Source organism: Vanessa cardui, chromosome 15 (genome assembly GCF_905220365.1).
Source record: "Vanessa cardui chromosome 15, ilVanCard2.1, whole genome shotgun sequence".
Taxonomy (NCBI): domain Eukaryota; kingdom Metazoa; phylum Arthropoda; class Insecta; order Lepidoptera; family Nymphalidae; genus Vanessa; species Vanessa cardui.
In genome coordinates, this window is record NC_061137.1 from 11,044,511 (window position 1) to 11,061,837 (window position 17,327).

General features: G+C 31.8%; 1 protein-coding gene across 7 annotated transcripts in view; it reads right to left on the reverse strand.

Annotated features, from left to right (window-relative positions):
• The window catches only part of LOC124535555 (disheveled-associated activator of morphogenesis 1), a 140,820-nt gene that overhangs the window by 69,527 nt on the left and 53,966 nt on the right, over positions 1 to 17,327 (reverse strand). For 4 of the 7 annotated variants that reach the window (XM_047111793.1, XM_047111788.1, XM_047111787.1 and 1 more), the window contains exon 2: positions 13,380 to 13,554. The exons of 1 other annotated variant lie outside the window; for it this stretch is intronic. In XM_047111793.1, the coding sequence (XP_046967749.1) occupies positions 13,380 to 13,427 (48 nt within the window). In that variant the 5' untranslated portion in view covers positions 13,428 to 13,554. The remainder of the gene's footprint in view (positions 1 to 13,379; positions 13,555 to 17,327) is intronic. 2 more of the 7 variants (XM_047111789.1, XM_047111791.1) reach the window with 1 other exon arrangement.

Sequence of the window (17,327 nt, forward strand, 5' to 3'; positions counted from 1 at the left end):
TTTCTTGTTACATTGTTCGCTCGTCCTATTTTCACCCTGACTTGTTCTAGCTACTCGTATTGAAATTTCAAAAACAAACTGCATTAGCTACTTGTGCTGCAAATGAACATTGAATACTTCATTTTGTAAGGCTAACTGCCTCGTTAGTCTAATGACTGGATTATACATTAATTCCCAGATTTCCTTAAGTTAACATAACCAATAAAAACAATTAGTTATTTCCTACATATAAATTCGCTGTAACATCCTGGAATTTGCCTGTATTTATTGTCGCGTCTCGCAAAGGTCGTAAAGCCATTGGCCTTGAGCTTGATGTGAAATAAGAAAATCATCATACACTAAAATACCTTCCATGAACTTTGCTAGACTCCCTAAAGAACTACCGCTATGGACCGAGTCGATTAGAGAAACATTTACATTTAAAAATATAAGTCCGAGACTCGATTGAACGTCTATTTTATACAAAAATTACATTATAAATTTTAAAACACACAACAACAACAGCCTGTAAATTCCCACTGCTAGGCTAAAGGGAGAGCCCTTTGAGGAGAAAGAAGGTTTGGAACATATTCCACCACGCTGTTCCAATGCGGGTTGGGGGAATACACATGTGGCAGAATTTCTATGAAATTTGTCACATGCAGGTTTCCTCACGATGTTTTCCTTCACCACTGAGCACGAGATGAATTATAAAGACAAATTAAGCACATGCATCAGCGGTGCTTGTCTGGGTTTGAACCCGCAATCATCAGTTAAGATGCACGCGTTCTAACCACTGAGCCATCTCGACTCAAACATATTATTCGTATATTGCTATTAATAAATAAATTAATATACAAACTAGAAAGGCACTCGAAGATAATACGAAATATAAATAATCCATAATTGCAAAATTTCAACAGCCGTTTTGAAATCATGTGAGAAATTTCATGCTCATATTTAACGCAATAAAAATATAGACATCGGACAAGTTATTCATACGAATGTATATACTTAACTAACAAGGTGTAGCAACGAATGGAAATGCGAAACAAAATGCAACATTAATGTGAAAAAAAACACCTTTTCTCACATCTCAGTAACACGCGATTCGAACTAAGCGTGTGTTATATTTATGCAATACTCGAATGTAAATTAAATATATTCATATCATAACATTATACATACACTGAAACGAGATGGCCCAGTGGATAAAACTTGGACCCGAACCGATTATGATGGCAGTTACGAATCCAAGAAACAACTTTGAAATTTTCTTTCACAATGAGCAAAATTACATAAGGCTTATGTCGTATTATAATAATTTTCTTGTTCAGCGGTGAAGAAAACTACATAAAGTGTGGAAACCAATATGTGTCGAATGAAATTTTATAACAGCAGTGGATCACGCAATAGAATTGACTTCAAGACTTCGCCTTATGAGGAAAAACTAGTCTTAAAGTAAACTGATACGTACTATCTTACATATTATGTTAGATTCATACAAAACGTATATTACAACGAGCAATTTTCTCCAAGACATTTTCTTATATATTCAATTTAAAGCCTCCTGAGATATATGCTGCACTCAACAAACGAAAGAATTAATTAATTTATGCTCGACTGGTTGTCGGCCGCGGATTTTTAAGGGATATGGCTGTCATATGTTAAGAAAAAAAAAGGAGCGTTTGTTCTTTGGAGATCAAATTTTCTTCATACCAAATTCCTTCATCAAATTCCGTTCGGTGGTTTGGTCCTGAAGGAGCGACAGACAGGCAGAGTCACATTTATAATATTAATATAGATACTCACTCACGACACTCGATGACGAAAGGATTTAGACGATACTTAATCTGTGTATATGTTATTTTATTCCACAATATTTTTTATTGTCGAATAAGAAACTCACACATTGAAATAAAACATTACACGCCTGTTTTGGGCAGTTGTGTAATCAAATACAAATTCATCGAGTGTACATAACATTCATAAATAAAATCAATATCAATACACAATAAAATTCAAATAAATAGAGACCGCACAAAATGTGAACGTGAATTATTTAGTGATTCCTCTTACAATATTGTTGCTGCACACATTTTGATACTTAAATATCGCGACCTACACACAAAAAGGTGCGTGCCGAATACTAAACACCGTTAAAACGTAGTATACTAGAACCTTCACTTATTACTATTCGTAAGGAAAAGTAAGAATTAATTAAGAAATACGACCGTCGTACTCGGTCGAATTTTTAGTCATATTAAAAAGAAAGCACCAAAAATATATGTATTATGTTCTACGTATATTAAAAACGATAGCAAAACTGCTGACGACACTAACTATTAAAAATCTTAACGGTTCTATTTACATGTAACTCTACAGAGTACGTAATATACATATAAAGTTTTTTTACCATATGATGCTGATGGTAAGCGATAACCACAGCCCATAGACAATGACGTTATAAGAATTATTTATCTTACATCGGCAATATACCACCAACATGTCGATTACGCCGATGTTACGCCCTGTAATTACACTGGCTCACTCTTCAAATCGGAACATAACAATACTCTTTATTACTGTTTTCCTACGCGAATATGCTAGCACAAAGCCCTACCAAGTGAATACTCAAGATTACCTTTACCCCGATTATTAGTTACCTCGTCACAACTAAATGACGGCATTGGGATATAACCTGGATTAATACAAATCATATAATTTACGAGGACAACCTTCATAGCGTTTAATGACTAATTAAACAGTTGATTTATTTTTCCATTGATTGTTTGATTTGACGGCATTAAACATGACCTCTGATAAACCCTGACTCATTCGACTTACACACCGGTGACCTTCTCAAACTTTACAACTACCTAAATGTCAATTTAACGAACGTATTGAAATAGAATATTTTACTGTATTAAGCAGATATGGCCGAATGGTTAGACACGTTAACCGACGCGTGCGGGTTCAAACCCACGCAAACACCTTCGAATTTTCATGTGCTTTATTTGTATTTATAATTCATCTCAACTTGGCGGTGAAAAAAAACATCGTTAGGAAACCTGCATGTGTCTAATATCAACGACATTCTGCCACATGTGAATCCATCAACACGCAATGGAGCAGCATGGTGGAACATGCTCCTATTCTTCTCCTCAAAAGGAGAGGAGAACTTTGCCCAGCAATGGGTAATTTACAAGATGTTACTATACTTTATTAAGAGCCATAGTGGCCCATTACTGGACCAGGTAAATATTACACGAAAACTACAGGTTCCTAAGGTTAAGCCCAGGCTAAACCGTCTGATTTTTCATTTGCTTAAATAGTGTTTAAAATTCAGTTCGAGCTCAGAGTTATCAAGGAAAATATCGTAATGAAAATTAGACGTATCGAACGTCCAAAATGTGTCCCTGTGCTTTGAAGCGATGTGGAATAAACTCCCAAAACTTTTTCTTGAAAGGGGAGTAGGCCCAACAGGGGGACATTAAGATACCTTTCATTCGAAATATTTGTGATAAGAAATCAAGGCCGAATTAAAATACTTCGCGAGACGCGGTCATTTGACCAAGAAGACCATCACCCATAACTACATATAATATAAATATTAAATTTGCAAACTCTAAAAGAATTTCTAGTCACATTATAATTAATTTAAACAAAAATGTACTTTATTCTTATGTGCTGTTACGAGTAATTTTTAAACAACACTTAATTTCAGTATAACATCTATTCGAAAAGAAGAACCGACAAGAAACTACTGATCTCGTATAATCTATACGTATAATAAAACTGGATTGTCTGTTTGTAATATTAAAATGACCGATTTTTACTAAACGTTATGTTATCTTATGTTCACGCTACATATACATAATTAATATTCTTCGTCTGTCTATTTGTTCCAGCTAATCCCTGAAACTACTGGACTGATTTTTGACGGGAATTTCAATGGTAGAAAGCTGATGTAATAAGTTACATAGGCTACGAAGTCGCGGACACATCTAGTTATATATAGGACATTTTATTCAGTGCTTAACATAATTTGGGACTAAATAGAATGCCCTATTCATTACTAATATAGTTTTATGAATACATTAATTGTTGAATATAATTTATTATCATTACAACTTTCTTCTTAGCGGATGTTGTGAGACTATTTGATAATGAAGAGAACTCTCATCTCAAATCTTGAACGAAACTTTTTCTCACGTACCTTACATAAGAATCACGTCTGTGAACAACAATCATGTGTATGGACCAGAAGTGTGAAAATTAGTATGTACTGTTAAACATAGCTCTTTAAGTTGTTTTAATAATTAATGGACGAATCAAACCCATAAATAAGACCAGTAGCCTTGTTTATAAAAAACAATTGCACGTAGGTAACACACTCAGAAATAACAGGAAAACAATCATCTATAATTAGGAATTAAAATAGGTCAGTGTTACAAGTAATCAAAGTAGGCATTATAGACTAATTAATTAATGGTATATGATCACTATTTCATAAACTATAGCACTAGTTGTTTACAATATACATTTTTGAAACAATCGCTTTTTTTCTTTTTCCGAACCGGTGGTAGTGTTTAATTTGACCATCAATGAGTAAGTGTAATGCTTCTATATTGAGTAAAGGAGTTTGACCCTACCATCATACACAGAACTTCAAACCGTCTGTCAAAGACAGCTGCCGCAAGTGACATTGGCGAAATAATCTGTACCCTCTTAGCACAAACAAAATCCATTAAAAAAAAATAAAAATAATAAAGCCAGCTGTTCCGAAGATATTTGTCCGTAGAACATAGAACAATTGATAACCTCCTCCTTTTTAAGCCCACAATAAATATATTTCTAAATACTACAATAAAATATAATGTATGCAATTGTTTTTTTAATGCCTGAGTCTGTTCATTGAACTACAATAGTTCGCGTGGTACGTCGCGAGCTTCGAAAATCAATACTTATGTGGGACAATTCGTGACTGAAACAATTACATTTCTCTCTATTTCTTAATTTTATTTACAAAAATAGTAGCAAATAATTTATAATATGCAACAGTTTCGGTGACCTCAAAGCTAGGCTGCATCTTTACTTTCAACCACGTCGCACTATTGGTGCCAAACGTGGATCACATTCCAAGTTATTCGAAACCAATTCAGGTCAGTATCATGGTAAAGAACGAGTACAATAATAATACAAAAAAAAATAGAATTTTAAAATTTAAAAATCGAACGATATATTTTACTAAAAATATAGATTATTTTAATATTTAAATTGAACAGACTATAAATACTTCTTGCATCATTTTCGTATTTTATGCGGTCAAGTTTTTCAACAAAAAATTCTGATATAAATATATACCATATATATACTGGCACAATCGTTTATAAAAAAAATAGAAAAAGGCATTGCAACTCGTTCCTATAATTATCAAATTAATTAACATACCAACAAACAGTTCGCTTTAAAAATAACTTTAATTAGTTCAACGTTAGTATGCTAGTGTATAATATAAAAAGTCTATTTGTTTTCTAAGAATTTTTTTTTCCTTTGTCGTGATACAGTATAAATAACAAATTGTTAATGGAATTTTATTAACTTTTAAAACAAGTTTCATTCGACCAATAAGAGATACTTATGTGCTTTGAACAACAACAGTATTTATTCGTGTAACGTTATTTATTAAATTTTTCTCGTGCATTATATTACCATGACCCTTCGAAAAGTATCAATACAAACCAATTATGTTTAGCCGTAGAATATGTGATGTATGAGGTAATACTTACAAAGACCTACCACCAATTGAGATATAAACAAATCTTTGATGTAAATCTATATTAATATCATCATAAATATGACAGTAACTCTGTCTGACCGTCGATCTTTCACGACCAAACTGTATAATCTTGGATGCATTTTGGTATGACGCAAACTTGAACTCTTGAAAGGCTACCTTTTTCACCAACAAATTACAACCAATGCCCTAAAAAGCGATCGGACTACTACAACTACTAGTTTATCATACATATATACAATTCCAAATTCCAATGAATCAGATCGAACATGCGATATAGTATTTATCAAATTATTTTCACAACGAAATAAAACAGGAATGATCGCAAGATAAATCCGTTCAAATTTAGAACATAAATTCAAACCTATATATGCATATATGTACTTTTGTCGTTGACGTTTTTGTCTGACACATGACAAGCAGCACCTTAAAAAGCATGCGAAGCCGCGGGCGACTGCTAGTTATATAATAAATAACGAAAGCCTAAAGGGAAGCAAAAAAATGATTAAAAAGCTGTCACGTTCAATTGAATAATTCAACTGTGCACAAAAACAACGACGGATTCAATTAAAATAACTCTCATTTTCTCCGACGGAACCAGAAAAACGTCACAGCTCACCTCAACTGCATAGGACGTTAGACTGGAAATAATTCGCTTTCATCAAGATTGTGTCATTTGTACAGTCAGAGTAAGAAAACCATTCATCATCAAGTCGTAAGCTCTTAGTACCTTTTGAAACTAAAGCACTAAACTGACAAGTGAATATAAAACTAAACATACATACTATGATAACTTGGTTCAAAATAGTGTAACATCTTTGGACTACTGCCAATGACGTAATTAGTCATTACGAATTTAAATTAAATATGATGTCATTTACTGAATTGTCAAAATATGTCTGTCAGTGTCATATATTCTCGATCGGTAAAGCAGATTATCGCTCATACTGTGCACACGAAAATAGATCTTAAGGTGACGAACCTTTTCTTACCCCGACTGTACATTTCTCAGAGCAACGTTTGCTGTCTCTTGCATATTGCCTTATACGAATATCTAAGACATCAGTGGCACTAATCAGTCTGTGTAACTGTTACGGCAATTATGCGATATGTATTGCACTTAACTATGTATTCACATGAGCGATTCTCACTTTTGTCTGCGAGTGCTGTAACGTATCAACTCGCCGTTTCAAACTACGTACTCAGATTGTAGTATTCGATATTTCAAAATCAACATACATATGATTTAAGTAATCATTTTGAAAGTGACATTGCGAATTAATCTATATTAATAATATATTATGGTATAAATGTGAAACTCTGTCTGTCTGTCTGTTGCCCTTTTACTACCAAACCGCTGAAATGAATTTCATGAAATTTAGTATGAAGCAAACTTGAACTCCAAGAACGGACCATAGGCCAACCAACACCCAAAAACGAAAGCAAAGCCGCGGGCTTCTACTAGTACACTTAATCGAAAGTGATTCAATTCCAAGGTATTTCAGTAATTAATTCGTGTTTTTGAAATAAATACGGTTAGATAAATAAAGAGATCAATGCTAAAACCATTGGCCAACGAAGCTAGCTTCACAACACTAAGCCCTGCACTCACAAATGCCCAAAACCGTGCATTCACACGCGAAGGTTACGACAACCTCTCGTTAAGTAGTGCGTTAATTAACACATCAATCACATCGCTTACATTAACGTATCATAACACTTAATTAAGTAAAAGCAAATTTTATTATTACCTTTCAATGTCATAAATGTAAGGATAGAAACTTGTAACTTATTATGAATGATTAAGCGCTGTATTGTGTATGTGTTAATTAGAAAGATACCTTAATTTATTTTAACTTAATTTTGTGTCTTACAAATACTCGTAAAAGTTACTTATTATGGACTTAGTATGTAAATATCATGTCAAACTTTTGGCCTGTCCAGAAAATAGCAGTTGAAATAACCATTTTATACAAAACTAAATTTAATATTGTACATACATTTGTATTTTTACTTATAGCTTTCTCTCTTTTATTTTATACTGGAATTATCGAAAATATAAAAAGAACTAATAATAGCTTTAGCAGATATATTATGAGAAGATTGCAGCCAAAATAAAAATATATATATTTAGAAGACTAGAATCTTCATCAAAGTAATAAAAAAAAGTATTGTCTTTTGCGGTCTGAGCAATTGGTTCAATCTTCTGAACTAAGCACAACATTGAATGTTGTGTGAAGTCTATAAAAGCAAAACATTTGAATTTCGAACACAGTCCGGTCATATGTCAATATCAAATTTTGAAACATTCGATTAATTAAATACAATAACTGAATAACAGATGCGATAAGTGGAATTGATTGCGGCCTTTGACACATGATGTCTAACTTAACATAAAACACCTCAAATCCTATAATGTATTATGTATGAAGGACAATATGACCGCATAGGTGTGAATAATAAATCGTTTTGCAGTTCGTTCGTTCGTAATTTGTAAGTTTATAAATTTTAGTACCATATCGTAATAGCCAAGAATCAGGCACTTATTGGAAACCAAGACCAATTTAATTAGCTTCTAAACGTTGACAAAACTGTAATATAAATATGATACACTTTAATATAAAAATGTTAAAAAAACTGTATTCTATAAATGCTTTAACGACTATATATCTTATTAATAGATACATACTTAAGCCTGTTTCACATTAAGTCATTAAATATATTATTATATGGTCATAAATTTTACATTTAATCAACTGAAGTCATGCATGCGTTGCAATACCTCTTTAAATCTGTTTGTAAACATTATCCATTGAGAAATGCGCTACAATATAGAGAATATTGTTTCCCAAAGTAGTTCAATTGTCATTGGTGAGCAGTTAAATGCAATGTGATATATTTTTATAGTTTGAACTACTACAGTCAAGCAGCAGTAATAAGAATTGTCATGCTCCGGTTTTAAGGGATAGATGGCCAGCGCAGGGCCGGCTTTAACTTATTGAGGCCCCGGACATATTAGAATAGTTGGGCCCCAATAACTTCGACAGAACACTATTATGTTAGAACAGATAAAGGAAGTAGATAAACAATTTTATAGACTTATTTCATTATTAACAATCACATATTTATATTTTACTTGTTTATTTAATCTGAGGGGGCCTATCGATCGCGGGGCCCTGGGCACTTTCTTAAAGTGCCCAAACCAAAGAAATAGGGGCTGGGCCAGAGTAACTACACACACAAAGGACACAAGTCCATTGCATTGGCAATGCCCAACAACAGCTATGTTTATGAGCTATGATAGGAAATAACAATCAGACGAAATGCCCGTCCGCCTATTGATAAAAAATAATGTATACAAATTATCATTGTGAACGATTGAACCGTACAGTAGTTAAAGTATAATATCAATAAAAAAAAACATACTTGCGCCAACTTTCAAGGACGGAACGGTGCTGAATCATTAACAGACATTTCTATGAATGTAGACAGACATAAAAAACAAATACCTGTGCATATTGTACTTATAGTTTGCGCAGAATTAACGCAGTACTATAGAGCAAACGTAACTGCACCTCAAAGTGTGACAGGCAGTCGCGAAGTATGCGGAAGTGTCGAGCAAGTGGAGCAAGCGACGAAGTGTCCCCGCGAAGATAAAGATAGGCGACAATCGAGAATGTCTGATTGACTTACTTCGTGTCATGATTTCAATAAACTACGTATAATACCAATTACGTACACCACAACTTGAATAAAGAACTGCTTTTTTTTTAATCGACGTTAAGCATTTTTTTATGAAAATATGACCAAGGTCTTATTTGTAATTATTATGTATAAGTATAGGTTCGTTTCTCAAAATTATTTAATTACTAGTTTTTGCCCGCCTCTTCGCCGGCATTTTAGGGATTGGTTATTTATTTATTTATAAGGACCACTTACAAAACATACACCATTTATAGATTTTAAAATAAAGGTAATTACATTTTTAGCTAAGTGTTGTTTCAATTAAAAGTTATCACGGCACGGAAAAGGACAGTATTTTCTATTAACCTAACACAACTTTTTTTTTTCTACTTCAATTATACAAAAGGGGAAAAAAAAATACTAGCAATAATAATACTATATAAAATGTAAATTACAAAAGACAATAACAAATTACCAACTTATTACTAAACAATTAAAAAATTAAAAATAAATAAAATGAAACTTTTTTTTTTAGATAACAAAAAATTTTATAGCAAACGTAACAAATGTTATCAAATGTTAGGCAAAAAGTAGCCTATGTCCTTGGAGTTCAAGTTTGCTTCAATTTGATCCAATTCGATACATTGGTTTGGTCGTGAAAGAGCGACACACAGATAGACACACAGAGTTACTTTTACATTTATAATATGTTAACATAGATTGGTGAAATGAATTAGAGAGAGAAAAGTCTATTCTAAAATGTTTAAAGACTTTTTGGTATACTTCTCTATAATTTATGATATAACACAGAGGAAGTGCATAATTTAGATGTATTCAGTATTAATTACTAATACAATTTCACAGTTACTTAATCACGATAGTTCCTTAAACGTTCGCGAAGGCCGCGATTTTAAACAAAATATTTAAGTTGTGTTTTATATATGTTTCCTTCTTAACATATAATACAATATGTTTAATGTAATCAGACGTACAAAACATAAGCAGAACCACAAAGGTCAGTCGTGACTGTGAACGGGAGCAAAAATCCTCGGTATGCACAACATCGATCAAATGACAAACGAACACACTTATGTAATCATGTTTTTGTTAATGTGATCAATGCTATAATAGATTATAGGGGATAATGGCATTCATTTTTTATAAGTGCCCGTGTATGTGTGTGTGAGAGTATTTTTGTGTGAGTGTTTAATAAAATATGTCCAGTTTTAGCTGTCAAGAAAAATGTTTATTTCATCCCGAGATAATTAACAGAAATAAATAAATAATTTTATCAATCGAAAGCAATTAAATCAATTTATGCAAACAATTTTTATCTTTTAATAGTTGAAATATATTAATATATTTGCATTACAATATTGAGGCTATGATATAGATATATTAAAAGAAAGTAAAATGGAACTAAGGTGTACCCAGAACAATGGAATTTATTCGCTGTAAAAATCGCATATAACGCGTTGAGCGAAAAGTATTTTTTTTATGGTATAGCTTGGCGGACGAGCATATGGGCCACCTCATGGTAAGTGGTCACCATCACCCATAGACAATGGCACTGTAAGAAATATTAACTATTCCTTACATCGTCAATGTGCCACCAACCTTGGGAACTAAGATGTTATGTCCCTTGTGCCTGTAATTACACTGGCTCACTCGCCCTTCAGACCGGAACACAACAATACTGAGTACTGTTATTTGGCGGTAAAATAACTGAGGAGTGGGTGGTACCTACCCAGACGAGCTTGCACAAAGCCCTACCACCAAGAATATAATATAATACATGACACGAAGCCAACATCGCCATATGCTAAAAAAACACCCATATAAAAATGCAGTTTCTTTTAAAGAATGTACGTTATACACAAATAAAACACGAGATAAAGGTGTGATAGTAATGCGTCCGTCAAACAAAGTAATCTCACTATCATGTTATCAAGATCTTCAGGGAGTCTTATGTAAACATCATTGTGTACCCAGACTGCATCGTCTTGAGACATGACTACGAGTACATTTATCTAAATTATAACTTAATTTTTATCAAGATTAATCATATACATTTTTTAATAAAAGAATTTGAATCCTATTCATAATATTTTAAAACGAGTTTATTCTTCTTCCAGTCAGATTTCAAACGATACTAAAATTTCAAGGCTACACTCGGTTTAATTGTGATGAAGAGTTGACTTAAGATTTAATAAAGTGATATATTATCTCTTATCACTAATTTATTAGCTTATCAACGATTTGATTATAAACTTGTAAGAACAGATGTATCTACATGTAAACAATCGACAAACACTTTGTGTCTTTCAGATTACGTATACTATTATTATTCAGGGGGAAACAGAAAATAAAATCGAAACTCAATCCTAATAAGCTTACACTTGATTATAAATCTACTAACTAACAATACTTATACATACATTAAATACAATTAAAATATATAGGATATATCAATATTGTTTTACATAATATCTCGGATAGTAAAACTGTTTAAGCAATAATTGCTCGCATTACTGGTAAAGCTAAAAAACATAAATTTGCTGCAAACCTAATAAATGTTTATCGTTTATCTTTAATATTTTGTAGAGACTTTATATAAAGGACCGCAAAAAGGGACAAATGATTCAACATTACTTTAAAAACGTGGTTTCCTTTTATAAGCAGTAAGATAAGAATTTATGTCGCATTATCTTAAATCGGATGACCAAGGTACAAGGTAAGCACATCGAGTCTCTTCAAGCGAAGCCATCAGGGCAGATCTTAATGAGACATAAAAAGAAATCAAAGTAAAAGTCACAACAGTTGGTGATAACAAATTTTAAACTGATGAAGATTCCGAAAAAAATTCGAAAGTCAAATAACATGATAAAGATGCGAAGCTCAATTTAAATATGAAACGTTTAAGTGGTTTTTTTTTCGGTGACAGTTCTCATTTTAGCGACAACTGATAACACTTAAGAGAGAGATAAATGTATCCATACATAATAGAATAGATTCGTAAGTAGCAGAATCACATTTACTTATCCGCTAATTTTGATAGTATCGATGACTGGGAAAATAATTTTAAGTTTCAAATATATTTTTTATGACATAGGTGGCAAACGAGCAAGAGGCTCCACCAAGAGGTACCTGATGGAAAGTGACTACCACCGCCCATCGACATTTGCAACACCAGAGGGCTTGCAGGTGCGTTGCCGGCCTTTAAGGTACGCTCTTTCCATTAAAATTCCCATGTCGTATCGGTTCAGAAATACCGCCGACGAAAATTGTTGACGAATAATGATAAATTCGTAAAACTGTCAAGATTTTAAAATACGTGCAGCTGGTCAAGTCTTTCAATAATCCATGTTATCATTATCAAAGTATTTTCATGATGTACTGTCTTGACATTGCACGTACCAAGTACGACATAATAATCTTACACGTCTCATAATTTTTATAAGAAAACAATTTGCTGTCAATGAATTTACCTAAGAATACGGTGGTTGCATATAATATCTCTTATAAATATAAAACTCATGCATTTATACTATTAGTAAAATTGACAAGTTCTTATGAATGGGTATTTAAACTGTTTTCTATTTCATTAGAAGCTATAATTTTAAGTGCACTTAATTCGTACGCTGATATTACAGCGTGCCGTTATAAATAGTCATTTGAAACGATACTAGTTTGTAATTAATATTAACTTATTAAGCAAAGTGCCTATTTGTTCTTAATATTATAACTGACACCTAGAAATATTATCCACAAACATGTTTTATTCAAATTTTTATCCGATATCAAAAATGACATTCAATTTTTTTACCCATGCACGGGAAAGTGTTAAAACAGCTTAAGCGCCATATTTGAAAAGTACAGGATTTTCAGCTTTAATTTATAGTAAAAATCTACTCACCACATTGATCTTTCCGAGTATGTGACTTATCTGATCCTTGCTGCACATTTTGTAATCGATGTTGTATTCACTATTCACAATCACTGCTACATCAGTCACTTGTGTCTTTCGAAGATGTCATTCTCAGTCTTCGAATCAATTATGAACGCTTCCTTTCATTTCCCTTTAACTATTTCTTTTGAAGGTCAAGATTTTTAATTAGATCTATACAATGCTTATTTTATACATATTAAAAGTATTACGATTTATTTTGTTTGAATAGCGTCAAAATTAATTACTAGTTATCAATTAAGTTTATATATACCATCGAGTATATATAAATATGTTAAGTGGTTTGCATAGACAACAGAAAAAACCTTGTGGAGTTTAATGTTCATTAACTTTAACCATGAAACGTAAATAACGCAAATAGACAATAACAGTATATCGATCGTTATAATTACAAACAAAATAGATATCACGAAATAATTAGGATAGTTGACGTCAAGGTATCAGGTATGGGCTAGATGCTAATCAATATCGACTGATTGTAAATTTAAATTGTTTCATTAGTAACATTACGTTACGACAGCGAGAGCCTTAGCTATTACCGTCGAATAAATTGCCTATCTAACCCACACATTTACCAAACGCTGTGATTTGATTATCGCCGAGTTTTCATTATGTGTTTCATTTGCAATTCAATTTATACCATCTATAGCTGTATTACTGGTAATATTATTTGTTTATTCGTAACCATAGTAACTAATAATTCAGTTAAAAAATCCGCAAATAGACAGCTACATTAATTCTATGTTTAGTTAGTTCAGTGTATTAATTAGATATGCATTTCTACAAATCTTTCTATAAATATTATAAATTGTACCGGTGTAAAGGCTGAGCAGGTCACTGGTCTGGTATTATGACAATTGACAATCAGTTTTTATCGCGCGAATAGGGTAGCGATATTTGTCTATAACTTTTTAAATAGAATGATTATTTGAAACAATTACGTGTCTTTTTCTTTCGAATATCAAATCAATGATTATAGAACGAAACACACATATAACAACGATTATAAGGAAATATAGCGATAGCTTTTGCTACTATATATTTAAAAAATTGAAAATATTTTGACCCACTATGTAAATAGTATAATATATATATATAAATATTAATTTTGAATATTAATAAATTAAGCTAAATGATGTTAATAATATGTAAGTGTAATATATGCAATCACTTATGATAAAAATGGTGGTATAACGCTAAAGATTACTTCGATGCTACCTCTTAAATTCACTTCATTTATTTCAATTAAACAAATTACAATTTAAATTTATAAAGTAAAAATAAACAAGCAAAAAAATATGTTTATATAAACATGTCAGAACAAGTTATTGTAATAAGATTTGCATGTTTTCTAAATTGTTTTAGTGAAATCGCAGATTTAATTGTTTTACATCCCTGTTTTGTTTGCATAAACAATAATTCGTAACCCGTCAAACATGTTTGACTACGACGGACGCTTAACAGCCTAAGACTTTAAAAATTCACCTATTATAGACTGGATTGATGTTTTAACATATTTTTATCACCGTAAAATTATAAATATCCTTAGATTATAACCTAGGTTGTACAATGAAACACATAGATTTTATAATCTAACGATGACGATTTAATAATTTAACGGTTAAAATTAATTACCTAAAGTTTTCGAGATTATTCAAAATAAATAAATTTTAATATTTTGGAACGAATTCATCCTCTATTGTTCTTCTTTATCGTAAGTAATAAAATTAGCTACTTATAAAGTCATAAGATTATAATTATTAGTAATATTATAAATGCGCATACTTTTATACTTCGAGGTTTGATGAAAACTGAAATATATGTAATATAGTTTTTCAAAAAAGGAATATAAAACAATAAAAATTGTGGTTACAGAAGTTCTCAAAAAAAATGAGCAGACAAATGACTCTGGATTAGACTATGTGTACTGATAATTATATTGATGTAGGTCTAGTCCAAACAATAAGTCACTACATTCATATGAATTTAAATTATTCAACAACATCAACGTCCGCTGTTCGAAGCGAGTAGGAATCTGGCAACATTAAATATTAATATTTAAGTTTTGTTTTTTTTTTAATATATTAAAAAAAATTGTTGGTGTAAAACATCTTCCACTGAGACGACAGACTTGAAGTCCAGCGAAGATCTGCTGATGTTAAGTAAAAATATAAAATGCCAAAATGTATACAGGTAAAATGTAAAAAAAGGCACGGGCAACTGTGAGCCCGTGGTAAAAAAAACTGGCAACATTTATACAAAGATATAAGGACTTTATACAACAATAATAGGCATGATTTGACATTGCAATACCTAACTCGCATTAACCTATTAAAGTACTATACAGTAGCTAAGCCTACCAACCGTATCGCAGTCAATTAATACCAATACCTAGGTAACTCACTTTCTAATTTGTCGCTGACATTCGCTAAGTAAATATTAATAAGCCATTCAATGTTGTACGTATTTATCATCAATTGTCAACGATACCGACTCTTAGCGATTGATGTGCCGACTTTGTTGATGAATATTAATGAAAGGTCAAGAGAGACGGCGGTATCGAGTGTACCTAAACTAAAGCCACTTTCGTTCTGAACACAGTTTTCTATGATGAACACACCACGGCGATCAAATTAAACAATATATAAAACAGATTATATAAAATAGAAACAGCAAAGTTACTTTGACACAACGCTATCAGCATTGAGACGAGATCTTCATAAAACAATTGAAATTCGCGTAGAATTAAAAAAAAAATAGAAACTGTTACTACTAAGCAGAATAAAATACAATATTAGAATGAGTGTATTTCTTACGTTTATACTAATAAACATAGTATATATGTATTATTAAGTAGACTATCTCGCTATACTATTTTATTAGTGATAAATTGACCAAACCCGCGTCAATAGCGAAGGCATTGCAAAGTTATCAAGTAAAACAGTTAATATGATTGTATTGTCATCAGAACCAAGTATATGCAAAATTTGATTCGAAGAAACTGGTTTAATATTCACTAGCAATATAAGAGCCACGCATAATAATCGGTGACGTTAAACAAAAGCCTGTAATTACAGCAGCCCCTGTGCGACACTTAGTAATTAGTTAATTACTGCTTGCCGATTCTTCTCGATAAAATCTACATTCCGATTCGCTGGTACGTAACAAATATAACCATTTAAATGGCGATTTTAAAATGCTTAATAAGTCTACCTGAACAATGTATAGTTTGATATCAATACTTTATTTAAAAAAAAATAATAAACACACGACAGTCAAATATAAAACCTGCTTCGTATTTACGAGTACACCAAATTCACAGTCTTAGCCCTTATAAATATAAGAATAGTTATATAAAAAAAGTATTCGATGATGACGTCATATCGACCGCGACGATACCTTCTTATTTATATTTTTTTGAGCTTGCTATAATTCGTATTGGCGCCTATGATTTTAACTTTCGACTTGTTTACATTCCAAAGAAAACGAGAGTGGTTTTATTAGCTTCGATCATTATCACCTGTATTGCTATGGATTTAAGGTTCAGAATAAACAATAGCATTTCTGCTATCAGTGACCATTGATTTTTACGGTGAACAATTTCATGCCTTTTTGGTGGTACTCAAATTAATAACTATTGAAGAATCGCTTTCACAAAAAAAAAACCTGACAATAGTGTTCATTTAATAACCCTGTGTGAGGATTACATAATTTACATTGCTTGCGTAATTCCGTCTTATCTTTTGTTCAATTGCATATCTATAATTTACTACTAAGTACCTATATATGTATATATATTTGAAAAAAGAACGAAGATTAAGTAGAGTTTAATTTTGTATAAATCTCCTTGTAATAGGAACTCTTAATTCCAAGTACTTTAGTATTTCATTCGTAACT